This window comes from Bos indicus, chromosome 21 (genome assembly GCF_029378745.1).
Source record: "Bos indicus isolate NIAB-ARS_2022 breed Sahiwal x Tharparkar chromosome 21, NIAB-ARS_B.indTharparkar_mat_pri_1.0, whole genome shotgun sequence".
NCBI lineage: Eukaryota > Metazoa > Chordata > Mammalia > Artiodactyla > Bovidae > Bos > Bos indicus.
Window position 1 is genome coordinate 36,885,082 of NC_091780.1, and position 22,364 is coordinate 36,907,445.

General features: G+C 31.4%; 1 protein-coding gene across 8 annotated transcripts in view; it reads right to left on the reverse strand.

Moving 5' to 3' along the window:
• NOVA1 (NOVA alternative splicing regulator 1) overlaps positions 1 to 22,364 on the reverse strand; it is a 166,947-nt gene that overhangs the window by 3,664 nt on the left and 140,919 nt on the right. For 6 of the 8 annotated variants that reach the window (XM_070775402.1, XM_070775404.1, XM_070775407.1 and 3 more), the window contains one exon: positions 20,278 to 20,349. The exons of the other annotated variants lie outside the window; for them this stretch is intronic. In XM_070775402.1, the coding sequence (XP_070631503.1) occupies positions 20,278 to 20,349 (72 nt within the window). The remainder of the gene's footprint in view (positions 1 to 20,277; positions 20,350 to 22,364) is intronic. 8 annotated transcript variants of the gene reach the window in all.

A 22,364-nucleotide genomic window follows, 5' to 3' on the forward strand; every position in this document is an offset into this window, starting at 1 on the left:
TGTAACCTTAACAATAACTCAAAACAATTAGTAATATAAAAAAATTCAGTAGCTTTTAGGTAGGTTAGGGGCTATTTGAGAGTAATATTACATCTGTCTAAATTTGTAAAATGACTATTTTGATTACGTAGATAATTCTCTTTTTGGCAGCAATAGCTACATTTTTAAAAATAGACCTTACAACCATATTGCCAAAGATTAATTAAAAATTACTGCAGTCACATGAATAGTCACAATGATTCACTGTGACCATACGAAGTATAGGCACTTTAGCTAATTTGAACCAAAACATCCAGCCACAAAACTCAGCATGTTTTAAATTATTTAATCATAATCGAATACTATTATAAGATGTATAAAATCAGGATGGTATTTTCCATAACCCTTTCAATTAAAATGTAGATATTAACATTTAAAATTATATTTTGGTAGCACAAAAATACATATGGCACTTTTTATGATTCACCAGGAGATAAAAACTGTGAATGTTCTATCACTGACAAAGCACTGAAGTAACTGCTTTCCTTGTCCCAGACATTTAAATGGGCATAAATTTCAGCAGAAATTTAGTTGAGATACTTTATGAGATATCTCATTAGTTAATTTTTAGCAAGTATTGCCATGCTATCTTTAAAACACAGACTTGGGTAAGAATTAAAAAAAAAAATAATAAAGTCATGTATTTTTAGGAAGATAGCAAGCAGTGAAAGTATAAACTCAAATTCTAGAATAGGTTACCCCATTAATATATTTACACATATTATATACACACATCCCACAAAACTTTTCTTCCCACATGTATAAATTAAAGTCACAGTAGAATTTTGTTTCATTACAATTTGTCTATATATAATCATATCATTTTACTGAAAAAATTAAATTTTCTAGAAACATTTCTTTGGAATGTCAAATATATTTCTCTTGTTCCCCTGATTAAGTTCATTCATATTCAAGAAGTCGACTGAGAGACAATTTTTTTTAACAAGTTAACTTGTTTTTTGTTCTCAGACTTTCTGGTAGAAAATTATTTGTCTGAAATATTGAAATATGTTAAAGTAATACAATTAGAAAGTTAAACCATGAATACATCTTACACCACTTAAGATGAGTTAGAATCATCCTTATAGTTTATTCTGTGCACATAAAATATTAAGAAAATTTACTTTTAAGGATTTACAAATCTGAATGTTAAATATGATTATATTTTATAAATCATGATTTCTTTTCAAAATTAGAAAATTTTTTGCAATAAAATATTGCTGAAAACACATATACTGACAAACTGAGGTGTTTTAATGCAATCTTTTATGAGGAAAAACATATTAATCAACTAAGACTTTCAAAAGCGCTATTTTAAAATTTAATACCACTATTGTTTTACTCCGTGTAATGACTGCCTGCATGATTATAACCCAGGAAGAGACTAATAGCACATGAAAGGTTAATGGAAGCTATCCTACAGACTGTCAGTAAAAAGTAATGAAACATATAATTTTACAACATCCACTCTAAAATAAGCTTCTATAAGTTGTGTGAAGATTTTGTTAATTTCTACCACACTGCACACCAGTTACTGCAGCTGTAACTTTTTTTTTTTAACTCTAGGATTAATTGATTAGTTCTGTCTTTCTAGAACAACTTGCAAATGTGTACCCAATACTTACGTTACTTATACAAGCATATTACCTCATCCTTCCTTTAAAATTTTTCCCTTTAATCATTTTTTTCCTTTTAAATATTCAAAAAAACTAAAATAATGTATTTTTCAGAAACAGTATGTGAACTTTTGATAAAAATAAACATCTTCCAAAAAAATATATCTTTGTAAATTGAAGAATTACACCACGTCATTTATCCTTATTCTAAAGATGTCTTTATGTAGTAAGTACATTTTCTGGATTTTAGTTTAAATTATTAATGTTTGACATAATCTTAAATAAATACTGTCAGCCATATTTGTTATTTTATCAAATACTGATGCAGCTTCCAAATTTTGCTGGTATAACTGATACAACTGATTTTCGTCTACATGTAACTAAAGGTGTGTATGAACAGAAGACAGTAGTGATTGCATATTAATATTTATAATGTAGCATTTATTAACTTTAGTTATAATTTTGCTTACAATGAATGATTTTAGAAATAGAAAATTAAAGAAAACATAAATGTAAGTTTATATTAAACTCCAAATTTAATAAAAGTAAATAACTTTGTAGCCTAGCCAATGAATATGACTCAACTTTTATTTCTGACATGACATGAAAAACCTCTTACTCTATTTTTTCTCTGAAAAATTAAAAGAATACATTCATATTTATTTGCATATTTAGTATTAATCTAAAATTGACAGACAGGAAAGAGACTCTCTGAAAGGGACAAGTTGAGACAAAAAGAAAAAATAATTCATTTGCATTAATATAGTATCTGAGATAATAGTGTTTTATTTTTTTTTTTGAGAATAGTGTTCTGTTTCCATTTTATGTGCCAGATTAGAGCCATAAAGAAGTGAACCACAAGTGTGGAAGCTTGAAGATGCTGAGCAACTGAAAAATGGGTAGGGAATGAGAAAAGTGTGTCGAGAATTATGTGAGACAGCCTACGTGCTTACTTCTTGGGACATGGAAATACAACATTTACCTAAAGGAAAATCTGTGTATTGACAGTGTTTACATCCCAAAAGAGAGGACAAATAGCTGATTTTAATTCTATCTACGACTTCATTTTCATTGATTCATTCTGTTATCACACTGACATATACATTCTTATTTCTAAAGAACTGAAAGAAAAAAAAAAGTTGTATCTTAGCATACAATTTTTTGGTGTAATGAGTATCAGCCATATCATATATATTCCTGACATTTGCAAATCAGTTTTCCCTTCAGAAATATGACCTATAGTTGCTACCATCCACCCAATCTTTTGTAGAAAGCTTATTAAGTGACCCAGGCCCCGTGTTGGGAGCTAAAGGATATATATACTGTTCCTGCCTTTACGTAACTCTCAGATCAGTTACAGAAAATAGATGTGTAAATGTATCAGTGCAGTCAAGTCCTAAAGTGTGGGTACAAAAATATGTAAAGTGTACAAAGGAGACAGTATAACTTGAAGAAAAAGGGGTAAGAAAATCTTTGAGAGATGATCATATTTCATTTTAGTAGTATTAGTATTGTATTCTTTACTACGTATTCCCTGTCAGGTTGCTGTTATCTCCATGTCAGAGAGTTCCTGTTCAAACCTAAACCCGTCTTAGTAGTGATGATCCGCTTAAATAATGGTACTACTTTAAAAAAAAAGAATTGTATTTAAATTTTCCTTATTCCTAGATTACAACTGTTATATCAAAGAAACATGAGAAAAGATTAACAATATAATTATACCAATTGCTTGTTTTCAGAAAAACAAGGAATACAGCGACTGTTTATTTGCAACCATAAAAGAAGAACCTCTATGGGAATGCTATGAAAAAGTTAAAAACACCAAATAGGTGGACTTAAAATTGACATTTTTCTAATTAAAAATAAGCATTAAGAAAAACACATTTACTCCTTTGCCAAATAAGAACTCCAACTCATTATGGTCTTAAAAAAGAATGAGAGTGTCTGTAGGCATATTTCTTATGGAAGGAAAATTATTGAATTATTTCATAAAGCCATACCTTAAAAATGCAAAACAAGTTCAAGTATAGTTTAAGATAGCCCAATTAATAGTATGAACTATTTTATTTAGGGCTTCCATGTTTTACGCTACATGTGTACTGCTTTACTTTTTTTTAGCAATTCCTGTCAATGGTGGTTATCTATTACCTCATTCATTCAGTCAGCTGACATCTCCTTTGACAACAGACTCCACTTTGCCTTCAGGAAATATTCTCTCATTCTAAGTACTGGTACTTTAGGTAAGGCTGACCACCTTCCAATGCCTTTAGAAGTGGAAACATGACCTAAGCCTACATATCACACTTCCCACATCTCTTAGCAGGTACTGAATTGGGATTGAGCACGTGACACAGGATGGTCCAGTAAGAGCCTTAAGAATCTGCGAAACTGTTGGGATGGAAGTAACCGTGTGATCTAGTAGAACACAAGCTCGATGTTACTAGTGCTATCTTGTCAATATATGGACGGAGGAAGAAGCTGTCTGAAAATAAAGTTAACTTAGATAAAAAGAGACTTGAGGAATGGAAAGAGAGAGAGAGGTTTCTGATAGCATTTTGGCATCTGAATCTAACCATGTTTAAAGCCAGCACGGAATCAATATAACCCCATCTTTTTTTTTGTTGTTGTTACATCACTTTGAATTAGATTTCAATAATTTGTAATCGATAAAATATTAGCTTTGAAAATGTGTTCTTGTTATATCATGTAGTATTTGCCTTTCCAAAAAAAAAAAAAAAATACTGACATTTTATTGTATCTCTTGATGTTCTAAAAGCCAAGATGTCTTAACTCTGGTAAAGAGAAAGGAGTGTATTAACTAATATTCTTTTACTGAGATATACCCTGCATGATCTAATAGGATAAATCTCCTTCATTTGCCTAGGGTATTACCCTGTGGGCTACTGAGACACCACTTATTAGTGACCATTGAAGATGCATGTATCACTTGGGCAGATCCACACTGAACTGCCAAGCAGAGTAACTTGCAAAAAGTGTATTTTTCTTTTGATTATAGATTTTATATAAATAACTGCCTTTCTAAAAAGTACTGCTTTGACAAAAAATGTATGACATAGAAAAAGAATGTCTTTTTCTTCCAAAAAGAATAAAAAAGCAGCTCTTCCAACTCTCTACTAGTCTGTTTAATCTACTTACTTTTGATAACCAAATTTAAGGCAGTACCATTTTTCACAAGCATGTCTCAGTATCTATCATAAAATACCATGCTGTGTCTTTTCTCATATATCCTTACCCTCCACCTACTGCCAACACCAGGTTTTAAACCTGGAAGCCATCTGTGCCTTCTCTTGCTCCCTAGATCTCTACATCCTGTTATGCACTGTTGATTTTTTTCCCTTGTACGGTTCTTGCCAGTCCTACTGTTTAGCCTATCTAAAGTAAAGTGTGGTGTAATAAGAAGAATCTAGAATTGGTAGTTAGGACATATGGACCCTCACCCTAGCTCTGCTGTGTGACCTTTGTCAAAACACTTCAGTTTTGTCATCGATAAAAATCAAAGACTTGTAGGTGTTTTTATTTTAGCTTTATTAAAAAACTACTCAATAGCCTTCAGTGATTTCACTCCAGCTACCCACTAAATTATCCAGATTCCTCATGTAGACTTTCCAAATTCTCCATACCTTGTCCCCAAGTTGTCTTTCCAGTTTAATTTCTATGACTAGTATCCTATGCTGAAGCCAAACTTTACCTGCTAGTTCTCGAATATACTCTATATTACGTGTTTTTCTAGGTCTCTGCCTTTGTATATTCATTTGTTTCAAATGACTAAAATGTTACCTGTATTCCCCACACTGTTCTTCCCCTTAAACTCACCTATTTTAACTTTGTGAAATCTTAGGTTTTCCAACAGCAGCTCAAATGCAATGAAAATAAATAGATATATATGTAAGAACTAAATAAACTATTTGAAAGATGGCCATGCAGCAGAGAGAAAGAGAAAGAGTGAGTGAGTGAGTGTGTGTGTGTATGTGTGTGTAACGTATGATACTGGGTTCTTACCAAAAAAAAAAAAACAAAAAACTTTATCATCTCTAAAATCTAAAATTCAAATTATGTTACAACCATACTGAAATCTACGAAATAAATGTACAGATGTTTTAATCTTATAAAATTATTGAAATCAGTAACATATTTGCTATTTAAAAATCCAATAAAATTAAATTAAATATGCACTCTATGTCTTTTTATAATTTTTCATTTATTATTTTTTCATATGTTATTTTGTAACTTCTTACTCATTAAGCTTGTGGCTAGGCTTCTTCAGCCATAAAAAAATGTTGTCAGGTTGGTTCTAAAAGTCTAGAATACAAACATTTCAGTGTTTACTTGACTAAGTGATAAACTGGATCAATTAATAAGATGACTCAATCACAGTGTCTACTTCTCCTGACTCATAATCACAATTCCTAACTGGTATAATTACCTCCCACATCTTGCCTTACTTCAAGCAACTGCATTTTTACCTTAAAATAATTGACTTTTAAAAGCTTTGTGGAAACTGTACTTTCATTTTATATCTTCTTCCAAAGGGCCATACTTTACTTTCCCCTCTGGCTGTAAGATACGGTAGAGGATGACAGACAGCATACCTCTTTTTTGTGTTTCTTTGAGATAAGACAGAAAATGAATGATAATCACCACAAAATTTCTTAAGGCAAACCAAGTTTAACTGAACAATTTTTTAAAATTTAATACATTTTTTTTTTTGCTTTTTCCACTGAAGAATTATTCCAAGTTTTTTCCCCCCCCTTTTTGGTGACTGCTGCATGTTTTAAAAATACATACTATATTTCAGAGAGGGATATACTTAGGAATAAGAAAAATAGGAGAAATATATTCTTTATGGGTTAAGAAAAAAATAAAAAATAGCCCTTGGAACTATGTCTGTTATGTTGAGGGGATAAGCACTCTAGATATATCAAAAAAGACTACTACTAGAGGTCAAGTAATGATGAAGAAAACATGAGGGTGTGAATGATAAACTATTATAGAGCAGCTTATTATTTCCAAATGAAAATAATTTGGGGTTTGTCTTCTTATTGCTTACCAAACCAGATTTTACTAAATTGAGGTTAAATTTCTGGAAATCTCATTTGCCATCACCATCCACGTGTCAAATTATTAAAAAGCTTTTTGAAACTATTAGTTTCAAACCTTCTCTTTTTAGCTCAGCTATTTCAGGGTATATATAATAAGTTCAGAGTTCTTAATTCTGATTAATGAAATATATATTTGGGCTTTTAATATGAAAACAAATATTTTAAACTTGATATTTTAGAGGTTATAACAATAAACTAAAAAAATGAAAAACAGCTGTGAACATGAAAGTAGGGGCTGTGTTTACTGAAGCAGATGATGGAAAGGTGTGAAAGATAAAGACAGAATCAAAAATTCTATTTTGGATATATCAAGTTTGAAATGCACCACCCATAAGAACATGCCAAGTAGGTGATTGGTTGTGGGTTTGAGAGTTAACACAGCAATAGTATTTAAAGCCAGAGGAATGGACAAGATAATCTAGTGGAAGGCAAAAGTGAACAGATAATTCATTAAACAGTGAACAGCAAAGGACTGTGCAGGACAAGAAAATATTTAACATCTAAAATAATCAAAGATATTCCACAAAACAGCAAAATTAATCACACAAAAAGGCAAACTAAATGAAAATAAGGGACAGGCTTAACTATCTTCATCTCTTTCTTTTAACCTCTTTTCTGTGGCAATGTATTTAGGAAATCACTTTACGTAACACATTACATTATAAAATGAGCATAATCTTTAACTTAGTTTCTCTCCTTCTGTGATCTATCTGGGAAATAATCCCAAACATGGAAAATGTCATATACACAGTAAAACAGTAAAAGACACCATATGAAACTATAATAAAATAATGTGGAAAATATCTATGCACAATTAAAAAATATATATAAATGTATATGTAGAATTTGAGTTAAACAGTGTAAAATTATACACAGATAAAACTGAATAAAATAATAGAGGCTGGGTTTCAGATGAGCTTTTTTTCTTACCATATAAAAACTTGTCTTATTTAAAAAGTTTTTAAAGCACCATAACAAAGGAAATCGAAAAATTATCCCCAAATTAGGCTGCTGAAGTCCTGCAAAAGCAGAACGAACAAGTCATTTAAAATAAATTTAGTATATTTCCTATATTCATTGAATAATTATTTACTGAATTCTAGGTACTATTCCTGGAGATACAGAGTTAAACAGAAAGCATAAGATCTCGCTTTCATGAAGCTTCCAGACATGTGGCATAATAAATACTAATAAACATTTAAATGTGTATTATAAAATGAGCTGGCAGAAAAACAGATATAGAAAATACCTAAAAATTTTTTTGTTTTTGTTTTATTTTTGACCATGCCACCTGGCATGTGGGATCTTTGTTCCCCAACCAGGGACTGAACCTGTGTCCTCTTCACTGGAAGAATGGAATTGTAAGTACTTGATCGCCAGGGAAGTCCCAGAAAATACATATAAAATTTTAAAACAAGAAAATGTAAAATCATAGTTTTAAATAAGAATGTAATTATGCTAAATGCCTGTTTAGGAAAACCACTAAAGTTAATCTAGGAATATAAAGCCATTTAAAATTCTGAGTATGGGCTGACTCAATACTCTATAATGTAAGCAAACTAATCTGATAAGATATTATTGGAGGTAAATGTTGAACTATGTTTAAAAACTGATCTCTAAACTTAGGTAACTGTGGTAGCTAATTACTAAGAAAACTTTCACAATTTGGATTATTTTGCTTTTACAAATTTTTGATTAAGCGATTTTCACCATTAAAGTTAAGTATTATTAATTAATGATAGATTGATGTGCCATATTTTTAACATGATTTAAAATATTATTGAAATCAAATTACAGTTACTTGTAGGTATTTTATATTTACTAATCAAGCTAAATTCAACATTTCTTATATTTTAATTTCACCAAGAGTATTTCTGAAGGCAGTATATGCTTTTTAAAAAAATAATAGGTGTCTATATTTCAGTATCTTATTAGTAAAGGGACATTGTTAACTTACTATCACCAATGACTGTCATTGAGAAATGAAAATGTCCTGAATTATTCTCATTATATTAATACTTGGAATATGAAAACATATACCGACTAATAAATGAAAAGCTACAGAAGAATGTCTGCAATTTAAATAAACATATTACTAGTCATAGAACTAAATTCTTTTCCTATGGATGGACTGAAGCAATTCACTTCTAAAACATTAATGAAACACTAATAAAAATACGTTTATAACTCTTAGTTGGCTAAAAGCTTTATAACGAAACAAACCATTTGTATTTTCAAAAATATTTTAAAAATGTAACTGAAGGACTGTATCACCTAATGGAAGGAAAAAAAAAAAACAATAGCTAAACTAAAGACCAATAAAATAAATTATGAGGTATTATGTTCAGAAGATGAAAAAGATCAACTGGAATATTCCCAAATCAAAGATTAAAAAATTAGAAATAAAAATGAGAAATAAATTTTTATCCACAGTGAACAGATTATCAACTCTGGCAAAACTACTCTTATCTAAGAGAATATGCAAAAGTATTCCTACTTCTAATCATTTTCTAAATAAAACTGAAATGTTGAAAATGTTGATAACTACCCAATTTTCCTATTTTGTGTATTTTCTATTTTATATGGCTTTAATTGAAAGACAAAAAAGTCTGTTGAAGACTAGTGCACATTCTGGAGTAATGAAACATTAAGTGCTTCGGTTATATAAAGGCACATATAATGTTCTGTCTTGAGAACACAGCATCTGCAAGAACTACCAGAGCTCTGACTTAAAGGAGAATGCTGACGAAACCAACAAACCACCTTTACCTACTAGGTAGCAGTCCAGAAAAACAAAGACTATTGTCTATCTGCCTACTTAGCAGCTAATACTAGACAAGGCACTCTGTATTTTTATCAGTGCCCAAAGCACATATAGGATGTAAAATAAGGTACATTTCACATTTCATTAACTCTTTTCCCCCTGGAGTGTACCATTTTCTTCAATCTGAAAACTTCAAAAGCCCTAGGCTTTCCATAAATACAAGTACATCTTCATATGAAATGAACCTTTAGCAGGGACTTTGGAAGGTCACATAACCTGGTATTCACTAAAAGATATGTTATAATTCTAACCTGAAAATATTAATGGTGTGCTGTTTTCAGCAGAAATTCTTAACTTGCCCTCAGAAAGATCCCCTGATGCCCATCACTAGCTGTGAAGGGCACATCATCTACAGCACAGCACACTAACGAAGCCAGACATTTGCAGTGGAATGGGTATAGTTAGGAAGTGCTCATTTAGCCTTTTACCATCATTTTTGGCAAAAATATTGCTAAATAATCTTTGAAAATAGTAACATAATCTGCATATATAAAGATCTCCAAGGTTAGAAAACCTCTAAATGAATTTGGCAATAGTCAAAAAACTATGACTATCTGAAAAGACAATTATCCTTTGTATAATATTTATTCATAGATTTAAATTGTAATTACTAGTAAACCTCTACTGTTCTCAGTGATAAAATTAACACCCCTCAATTTCTATACAAGTATGTTTTTCTTTAATGTTTATCAAATAATATTTGAAGTGTTATTTCATAAAAAAGTCTTTGTAAAGGGAAATTGCTATGTAATACACAATTATATAATTATAGTTTTTAATAAACTACTGTGCATTTTCATATGGTAAATGGTGTTACCCAAGTAAAGACTCTAGGAAACGTTTTTCTAACTGTTCAAATATAGATGCATAATCTCATCCTAGATTTATTAAATAAGAATCTCTATTGGTAATTTTGATGAGACTAGAATTGAGACCTTTTGCTATATTAATAAAGAATAAATAAAAATATTACAAATATTACATAATCATTTAATTTGGCATAACTTTTAACTATGAAACAACTGCCATTTCCTTTGCCACTAAAGTGTGTCTCTTCTAGTCCTGAAGCCTCTCTTGTGACCCTTCTTGAAACTCCTCAACAAGCATCTGACAACTAGGAAACGAAAGGGCCAAGTAGTCCACATATATCTAATATCAAAGATGGTCCACTCTTTCTCAATCTTTTGGAAAGTTCCCACTTTAGATTCCTTAAAACATTACATAAATTGTAACTGAAGCCATTGTTTTTTTCCATCTTGTTTTACTTTCCCCTAGTTAGCATTTTGAAACCAAAGCAGAAATATAAAAACTTAATAATGTTCGTATTCCTTGTCATCATCCGGACGATACACAAACACAAGATATTTTTTGACTATTAAAAAGAAGGCCATATGTTTCTTAGCAACTTAATTTTCTTCAGTTAATATTATGAACACTATCCTAGGCCAATTTATGTGGCTCTAATTCATTATTTTTAATAGCATTACCACATTAATATTCTATAATACCATATTTACTTAGCCACTTTCCTGCTAAAGGTCGGATGGTTTTCCAACTTTTGCTGCAATATACATCTTTGTCTCTATATTTCCATGTATTGGTGCATTAAATTTTACTGGGTAGATGCTCAAAAGCTGTAATGATATAGCATTTCTTACATCAACACTGTAAGAGAATGATTATTGCCTATATCCTTGACTACACTTTTAATTTATGAACACACACACATAGGCCCACACAGAGATTAATTTTTGTGTTCCTGATTTATGTGTATTACACATATGCATATAAAATTTTGTCTGTCTGGTAAAAAAATATAATCTTGTGAATGCTGATTGAAATTTTCCTGATACTTGGTAAGGTTAAATACGCTTTCATGTGTTTATCGGACATTTCCATTCCTCTTCTATAAACTGCCTTTTCGTAATCTTGACCTATGTTTTCTCCTGGATTTTTATTTTATACTATCAATCTAGGGGCTCTCTTTACAGTAATTCATTGTCATATATGCTAAACATATTTTTTCAAGGATGCTGTCACCTTTTGCTTGTTAACGGTGTATTCCACTATATAAAAATATAAAATATTTGTAAATTTGAATGTTTTAACCTATCCCTTTATGTCTCATATTTCCTTCTTGCTCTATAAAGTCATCCTCAACTTTATTTCTCACATCATAATTTCATCACATAGTCTTACAGTTTCAATCTTGAATACACTAAGATCTATTTTTATATACTGGACAAGGTAGAGGTTAAATTTATTTTCATTCAGGTGGATAGTCAAGTATGCCAGTACCATTTATCAAATAAAACATCTTTTTCTAAAATAAATAAAATGACATGTAAATGTTACTCTGGACCAAGCAGAGTTCTCAATGCTTCTCATGCACTGATTTCACTCAAGAATCATGACAACCCTGTGAAGCAGGCACTGTTATTATTCATTTTACAAACACACAGCACATGGTGAAGTTAAGGATGTTTTCTCAAGTTAGAATATTAGGAAGCAGCAAAGATTTAATTTGAAGCTAGGAACTATGGCCTAAGAGTACGAGTCTCTTAATTTCTAAATTATACTACCTTTCTTAAGGAATGACAGAATATAGTAAGTTCCCATATATAACTTAGGTCTATTTCTGACATCTGTTACATTTCATTGACCAATTATATTTGCTTGTGTTAATGCCAAATATGGTTTACTATTAGAGTTTTATAGTAAGTTTTAATACTGAGTGAAGTATTTAATCTCATACACATTATTTTGGTAACTATTCTATTAACTGTCTCATGGTAAATCTCAGGCATTTTTCATATGAACATTAAAATCATTTTGTCTTGCTTCACTTTCCCATAAAACCAGACAAAAAGGGAATGAATATAAGGGAAATTGCAACAGATTTACATTTTACTTTAAAAGAATTAAGGTTTCTATGATATTAAATTTTCCCCTCCAAGGTTACTGTAAGTCTGTCTATTTATTAAGGGAATGTTTGATGTTTTTATATGAAAACTCCATGTTCTCCTAATATGGATTCAATTTTGGTCCAATTTATTTCTAAGAATTCTTGGAGATTTTGATATGAATATGATACTCTATGTTGAGCCTAAGGAACTGCACTCAAATATCAGCAATTTTATAAGGCTCATCCTAATAGCTTTGAGTACATAAAATCTAATGTGTATAATAAAGTCAGCAAGTTCATTTAAAAAGAATATTTGAATTTCACTATTTTTCTAGGATTTTATTAAACATATTTCTAAAGAATACTATCGTGATATCACATACAACACTGAAGGAAATAAAGCTTAATTTTTACATTTTGTTGGAGAATTATGACCTATTTGAGGTAAGAGCTTGACTGGTTTCCTCTGCAAAACAAACAAAAAAATATTTTTAAACTGCTCTGAGTACTGGTGAAGTGAAAAAGTTATCTAACAAAGAAGGCTATGTCCCTTTTACTTAATGTCGTTATACAATCAATAGTATTTCTTTTTCTGTTGGCTTATATTTTTAGAGAACTTCTGTGCCAAGATTTCATTTGAAGAAAGGATTTTCAAAAATAAAAAATGAGTTTTAAAAACCATACAGACTATAAGCCTATTCTTCCAACTAATACTAGCCACTCAACAAATACTTATTGAGAATCTATTAATGTTCCAGGCTAGTGGCTCAGTGGAAAAGAACCCTCCTGCCAATGCAGAAGACCTGATTTCAATCCCTGGTGAGGAAGATCCTCTGGAGGAGGAAATGGCAACCCACTCCAGTATTCTTGCCTGGAGAATCCCATGGATAGAGGAGCTTGGTGGGCTATAGTCCGTGGGGTCACAAAAGAGTTGGATATGACTTAGGGACTAAGGAACAAATGCTTCTGATACATCAAAGAATAGAACAGACTATTGTTCTCATGTAACTTGATTTTCTAGGACAGTGAGGCTGACAATATATAATTTTTTTAGTATGATGATAAGAAAACAGTCAACTGATTGGAAAAGACCCGATGCTGGGAAAAAAGAGGGTGGCAGAGGATGAGATGGTTGGATGGCATTACCGACTCAATGGACATGAACTTGGGTAAACTCCAGGAGATAGTGAGGGACAGGGAGACCTGGCATGCTGCAATCTGTGGGGTTACAAACTTGGTGACTGAACAACAGCAAGCAAAGCATGCAGTGTTCTGCGAGGCAAAAGAAAAAAAAATACAGCAAGATAAAGGGAATCAGAAGTACTGGAAGAATGGGGAGGCCAGGTTGCAATATCAAATCGGGTGGCTTGATACATCCATCTCAAAAGGGTATTGAGAAGCGATATTTGAAGAAAGACTTGATGACTATTGAAGATGTTAGCCAAGTAGATCTCTTTGAGATTGGAGAATTTAGTGTAGAGAGAGGCAAGAACTTGCCTAATGTCTGCAAGGCAACCCAAGCAGGTGGGTTTACCTAGGGCAGAGTAAGGAGGCAACTGATATGAAATGAAGTGAAAGTGGTAATCTGGCAAGGATCCTATAAATTAATTAGATGTCATTTGGAGGATATTGGCTTTTGCTAAGTTCAAAGGAAAACTATCACAGGCGTAAGCAGAGAAATTTTATAAGAAATCATTTGCTCAGTGGAGAACAGATTTTTGGGTGCAAAGGTAGAAATTCTGGGAAATCTATATAGACACTACTGTAATAATTCAGGCTTGGACTAGGGTAGCAGTAGATGTAATGAGAAGAGGTCAACATTCTATATGTATTTTAGTGATAGAGTCAACATTGTTTCTTATAGGAACTGGATTTGGGGTATGAAAGAAAAGAGATGAGAATGAATCCAAGACTTGAGATCTGAGAAAACGGTCCATGGAATTGCTTCAATAGAGACTGTAAGGGCTATAGATAGAGCAGGTTTGGGGTAGTTTGTGGACTTCTGAATTAAAGATGTCCATTAGATATGCATGTGGAAGAGCTGAGTGGAAACTTGGATATAGTCTGTAGTTTCACTCTGATATGTGTATTAGAGATAAATGTGAACCCTTGTTATGTAGGACCTGAATCTTTCACAATTTTAGAGGACATCTTTGTCCTCTACATTCAAAATTATAAACATAAAATTAGGTAGAGGGCCTTGTAATAAGCCTGCGCAGGTGAAGAATCCTAAGGTTTAAGCTTCACTGCATGCATGCTCAGTCGCTTCATTCAAGTCCAACTCTTTGTGACCCCATGGACTGTACCCTGCCAGGCCCCTCTGTCCATGGAATTCTCCAGGCAAGGACAATGGAGTGGGTTTCCATGCTCTCCTCCAGGGGATATTCCCAACCCAGGGATCGAACCCAGGTCTCTTGTGTCTTCTGTATTGCAGGCGGATTCTTTACCACTAAGCCACTGGGGTAGCCCTTAAGCTTCATTAGTTCATAGTAAACCTACTTCTCAATGAAAACATAAATTTTGCATATGTCAGAATATAAAAGCCAAGGTAGTATATGAGGAGGAAGAAAAGTATACATCCAGAGTTTCAAATATTAAGAAGGATGATGGGAGGAACTAGCAAAGGATTCTGAGATGAAGCACATGGCATGATACAGGAGGGAAAAAAAGGGTGTGCAATAATATCCTGGAAGTCAAGTAATAAAAGTACATCAAGCAATGAAAGTACACCAAGGAAGCAAAAGTGACATTATTTTTAATAATGTCATAATAAAAAATTATTATTATTTATTATAATAATCAATACTGTGGATAGATTAAGTTCCATGCAGATTGACAACAGACAACAGAAATTAATGGTGGGGTCATCTCTGATGTCCTAGACAAACAGTTTTAGCAGAATTGTGGAGGAAAAAATCTGACAGGAATGGATTTAAGAAAAAAATGGGAAGACAAAAAATTGCAAAACAGAGAGTAAACACTTTTGTGAGTTTTGCTACAAAGTAGTATAAGAAACGGAGCATTAGCTGGTGAGGGAAGTGAGATTAAAAGAAGTTTTGTTTTGTCTTTTAAGATGAGAGGAAAAAACAGATATACGTATGCTGATGGGAATGTTATAGAGGTAAAAAACTTAACAGATGAGAGAGAGGGGAGAATTAGTGAAGAGATGACCTTGAATAAAGAAAAAATATTGAGCCTTTAATGTGCAACTGAAATTACTTGTTTTAAACAGAAGCAGGGAAAGTTGAGAGGTAGCATATGTGGGTACAGGTGAAGCTGTGATTTTGTGAAAGTTTTTATTGCTTCCATTTTTCTCAGTCAAGTAGGAAGTTAAGGTTATGAGCCTGGAGTGAGGACAGAGCAAGAGACCTCGGCGTGGCACAGACAATTCTTATATGGCTTCATGATCTCTACACTCTTGGTGTTATGCCTTGTATAGTTCCCTCCATTTAAGCATGAGGAGAAATTGTGACCTGATTCTAACCTACAGGATATGGCAAAGGGATGGAATGTCACTACTCTGATTAAATTTCACTGTATGGTAGAAAGTAATTCTTACGTTTAGGTTCAATAAGACTTCATCATGCTAACATATAATGGGGAGAGATTTTCCCGCTGTCTGCAAGAAGCAAAAAGCCACACTGTGAAATGCCAGTAGAGAGGGTCACATAGCAGGAGACCTGGGTAGCCTCTAGACTCTGAGATCTTCCTCTTGTCAACAGTCAACAAGAAGTTGGGGTCCCCAGTCATACAGCTACAAAAAACTGAATGTTGTCATCAACCTACAAGAACTTAAAATCAGATTAGTCTTCAGTCAGGCCTCCAGATGAAAATAAACCCCAGCTGATAGTTTTGATTGCTGGCTTTTGACTCTGAGCAGAGGACTCAGCTAACAGTGCCTTTGACTTCTGACCCATTGAAAACTGAGGTGATAAATGTGTGCAGTTTAAGCCAATAAATTTGTGGCAGTCAGTTACACACAAAAAACTAATACAGGTGTTGAAATGAGACAAGGATTTATGAAACAGACATTCAGAAAGTAAAAAAGTGACTGGGCTTATGATTACCTGACAGAATTAGGGGGTCATTTGAGATCTGTGGTCATGAAACTAAGGTGGGACTAGTGACTTCCGTTTGTTTTTTCCTGTAACTACAGCAAGGGTTCTATATACGAGTTACCTACTTATTTGTTTTGTATATTTTGATATATAATTTCAAATTTATTATTACATAAATTCTATAAAGCACATGTTTCTGAAAAAATTATTGTACTTTTCTTGAAATTTGAGAAGAATCCCAGGAGAGCTAACAATCATGAACCTAAAATTAAGACTGGAATTTAATTTTTGGCACCATTGACTGATAAACAAAACCATTTTGTTGAATCAAAGTGACTGAAAAATGTAGAAAGATAACTTATAATTGGTCAAATCCAACTGATTCTGTTTTTTATCTTTTTAAAGTTTAATCACATGATTAAGACTTTAATTTTATTTCTATCCATATATTTGCTTCTGAAAGTTCCAAAGTGTCAAACTTGCACGTGCAATATGCACAGACAAAAATGTGTAAGTTGTAAAAGTATTAGCCCTAACTTTCTTAATAGGGAAATAATAGAAATTTGATTTATAAGTTAGACAACAAGTAACTTTGTACTCTCACTTGAGAAGAAAACAACTACAGAGCATCTAAAGCTATCTTTAAAAGCTTACATACATGTTGATTATATAAATATTTTAGTGTTGAAAATGCAGCAATATTAGTATCACAGAATCTTTCTTTAAAGATAAAACTCAGTTTAACTAAGCTGTTTTATGCTGTATTAGTTACCAATCTTAAAGAATGGTAACTAATTAGTTACCATCTTAAAGAATGGTAACTAATTAGTTATCTTTTTTTTTATCATTTGAAAGAAATTTCAGAAAAAATAAGTAAACATAGCTTCTTACACTTATAAGGTGAGTAGTGCATTCTAGTGCCGTTCTAAATATAATGAATTTATTATCTCAATTTCACAGAAGGGGAACCTGAGGTCCAATTTACTCAGCAAATAGCAGAACAAAGACTTGATCATAGGCAATTAGGCTCCAGTTAACTTTTAACCACCATTCTATAAGGCTTCTTATATGATAATCCTTCAGTTTTCCAGGGGAAATTATTACAGACTCATAACATTGTAGTCTGATCTGTGAAAACAGTCTGGCTTGTGGAAATATGAAAGTAGGAAGGTAAAATTCAGTAGGTACTGAAGCATCATAGTCATTTTTAAAAGAATGGAAACTACAGATAAAACTTATTTTCAACATACTTTCTGTGCTTTTTATTTTGGGGTTTTCTAAATATTAATAGTCTCTTAGTTCCTTTTATTAGTTTGTAACACAAACCATTTAGTCTAAAGAAAACTCAATCACAACTCACTTAGCCATTATTGATGAAATAGCACAAACAGCTGTCTAAATTGCTTTGTATTTGTTTATGAAAATTCACATGGAAAAAGTCTGCAGTGATTTTTTTAACAGCAGAGGATATCAGATTAGCTATAAGACATAAACAATAATTTTAACATAAAACTACAGACATACCTGCTAAATTGCTGGATAAGGTTAAAGTAAACATATCAGAAATGAAAGTCATATTATTATAGGTTTAAACTCTAATTTAAATATGGAGAGTTTAAGATGATCACATTAGAACCCATTTTACTATCTTGGTTATTACTCTTATACATCTAAGTCAATTTTAGTGAATCTGAATTAATTATGACTATCCACAAGAAACAACTGTGAGCTATCTAAAGACTGAATGAACAACAAAAACCAAATTATCTTCTCTATTACAACATGCATAGAATCTACTGGGAAATACTGTAGGGAATGAAATAATTACAAACTATTAATAACATAAAGATGAAAGATAACTATAATTCCTTCAATGAATTTAAGGATTTTGTTTTGTTATTTTATATCTTGCCTGAAGTTATCCAGGAGGTATTATGCTTGTTTGCACAAGAACAGAAGAAAACAAAGTATAAACAAATACTTTTAATAACTGATGACTGTGGACAGAGTATAAAACCACACATGACTTAATTTTCCAAATTAGAAAAATATCTAGAGGTGGATGTGTTAACATATCTAGAGGGTAAAAATATTATATCAGTAAACTTAAAAAATAAGCTTTTTAATAAATCATTTTATAAAAATCATATTTCCACAAAATAAATACAAGAAAATACAAATCTAACTTTAAAGACAAAATTATTGTTGATTTTTCTTCTAGATCCAGAGTTTTTTACTCTTTATGTTGAGAAAAATAATTTGTTTTTAATGAGTGCTGTACTCATTTGTCTTGTCTTTATTTGGAAGAGAATGAAGCAGAAGAACACTAAAGTCAGTTGTTTTCACAATAGTTTTCTAATTCATATAATTAAAACTCATAAGAGAAAAAGTCTGAGTGAAAATGCATATACACTTTTCCAACTTCATGCATCAATAATGCAAGCTTGCTTCTCACTTCATGTAGCACCATTACCTTTAAAGAAAAGAGATGGGTTTCATCACTAGAGATGTGTACTTTTTAAACCAATTTACTGGGGCTAAAATGTGAGCATTATCAAGGATTTTTGTTTGAAGGGAATGCTACTGCATAAAATAAAAATCAAGCTCCTACTACAAAATAACATTCTAAATGTTAGTTTTCCTTCTAGTTATTTAAAAAATTTTCCTGAGGTTGCAGAAGTATTAGAATCAATAAATGAGCAAAATAATTCTGATAGCCATATCTTAGATCATATGCAAAAGCCACATTTAATATATTTAGCAAATATAGCTCAAAGTTAATAATTTATTAGTCAACTGCATGAAAAATATATTAAAAAGATAAGGCTTTATATTAGTAAAAATGTGGAAATATTAAAGAAAATAACATTTCTCACCTAAATGAAGCTCAATTCAGACAAAATGAAAATGTGTTTAATCATTTTAATAAATATATTTTCAACATTTCTCATGTTAAAGTACAGTAAGGCTCTGAATTACACAGAATATTTTAGATGATTTCCTTAAATGTGCCAAAAACAGCTACATTTTTGAAGAATGTCCTACAAATATTCAGTACCAAAACAATTATCAAGTCAAAACTAAGATATATTTTTCATTGCAAAGTTTGCAACTCCAGCAAAGAAAATGTATTATTAAATTTTAAGAAAGTACCATTTCTTGAGTTATTAAACAGCATTAAAATTATTACAAATACCAATTTCCAGTTACTCTTAGATTGCTAGAAATGTTTTTCATCAAAAGTTTTAAACTGTTACACAGTAAGGCATATCTGAAATAAAAAACAAAGAAAAATGCATTCACATTTAAAGATATACCTTTGCTCAATAACTCATATTTATACATTCATTTTTTTTTTACATATATGATATTCTTAACTTATATACCAGGAAGCCTAGGAAGAAACAATAAGGGAAATAATAAACACCAACTCAATAAATAAATAACCCTCAGAGCTCCATAAAGTCAAAATTTCAGGGGGAAAATCCAAAATTCTAGTAGTCTATCATCTGAGTCTATTTTTATTATCTAAAGCTAAAAATACATATAAATTTTCAGGAATAACTGATATTTCTTTCTGAGGTTATTTGGAATCTGATCATGGTGCACAAATGTGAATGAACGAATACATCCTTAACCCACCAGTATCTTTTTCTCCAGTGTGCAGGCAATCACCCGTGAAAAGTATGGTGTAGATGACAGGATGATACTGTACCTGATTAGCTCTGGAGGTGGTCATGGGGTCAGATGGAGAGGACTTGGTGGTAGTTGGGGAAGATGGCAATGTCTGGGAATAAAGCAGTTCAGGAGCAAATCAACCTTTATAAGCCTTAAACTGATTATTTAAATAAAACAAAATAAAATAAAATGTAATATAACGAGAACAAAATCCTATGAACAAATTTTTCTCCTACTCATTTAAATTTAATGGAATTCAAGATCAATTAAATAATTAATGCATGTAAATACGCATGCATAAGCATGTAAAAATAAATTCATGACTTGAAATCATGATGGTGACTGATAAAAATTCACATGAGTATTAAAGGTATCCTGACCATATTCATGAATAGTAGTCTCTTTTCTTTCCCTTTTGTTTTCTTGGGGGAAAAGAGATCTCAAACAAAAATTCAATAAATTTAATGAGTAAAACTGAAAGTTATTTTCCTATCAATGAATACAGTCGGGGATTGAAAGAAGTGGTGAAATGAAGTTTACTTTGGCATAAAAGTATCCACCTACTTAATATGTTGAACATCACCAACAAGTTGATTCCACATGAATTTAGGGTTCCATACTTAAAAGCAATTAAATTTGCAGTTCTGAGTTCTTAATATCACATTATCTTCTAAAACATTAATTTTTAATAAATTTAGAGCCCGTCTGAAAATGTAAACATTAACCTCATATTAATAAACAAGTAACTAATAGCATTTTAACAAATTGCTGTAATATTTTTTATTATTTGTGCTAAATACTAAAAATTTGTATAGATGAGGTGTATAACATTTTGTAGCATTATCAGCCTGTGTTGAAAATAAGCACAAAAATATTAGGAATCAAATTTATTGTTCATTTCACTTTTAAACACATATACATAGTATATATAAAACTATATACAAAACATGTCACATGAGACCATAATATTCTTAAGGTATTTTTAAAACTTCTGATGTCTAATAGAGTAACCTTAAAGTGTATGTAAGATGTTTTTATCTTTTTAAAAAGGTATACTTTCACTTGACAAATTGTATCATTTAAGTAGCACTCTCAGTAGATAATATTTCTTAATATATGAATTGGGGTAGTTTTATAGTATGGACAAAATTCTATATTCACATTATGAGTTATATTAATATCTATCCTCAAAATTACTCAGACATGAGCAAAAGCATAACTTTAAAAGTTCAGCAGAGTCAGAAAAAGCAGATAAAATTACTTAAGTCAGTCAAATTTACATATTTCATAAGTCCTAACTGGGATAGAAAAAAGTATTTAAGAGTAAAAGAAAGGATAAAAAATTTCACATGCTCTTGCTTAATTAATTCACTGCTCTCAAGCAACAAACTAAGACTGATTCTAATATTTGATCATGTTTTAAACAGTTCAGGAATTCTTGATTCTTCTTTAAAACCTTGAGGAAAACTAGACAATGCATAGACATACCAAGATTTTTGTTAAATCATATTTTAAAAGGGAAGAAGAGCTGCAAACCTCACAAGAGAAGAAAAAAACAACTTCAAATCCGTTGTTTTCTGTTTTTGCTATTTGTAATAAGTTCACTTTATAAAGTCATTTCTCCAGAGAGAATTTCACTAAGAGTCATTAATAATTACCCTACAATTTTACTTTCCATGCAATACTATGCAGAAACATACACTACTGACTTTGTAAATATTCTATGGACTATGAATTGAAGAGTAAATTTTCCCACCTCTGGTTACAACTGCTACTGTACAGATTTCCTGGGAGTAGTTAACATATATTTTAAAATATGTTCTTTATTAATCTCAGCATAATTATAAGATTGTTGACTAAATAGATGCAAAATAAATCTAGAGGCCATCTACCCCAACACAGGTTAGAAGCTAAGTTCATTAATCTACAGAAGCATGAGGTATGTGTGTTGGGCTCTTCTAGTTTCATCAGAGTAAAATCAACTTGAAGGATCACAGGTTCATTATGACAGCCATCTTGCCCTAGACATGAATTCTCTTGAAATACTGCAAAGAAATACGTAGAAAAAGTACTAATATCAAGTGACTCAGACTTTGTGATCACTAAAATCAATACTATCTTTTT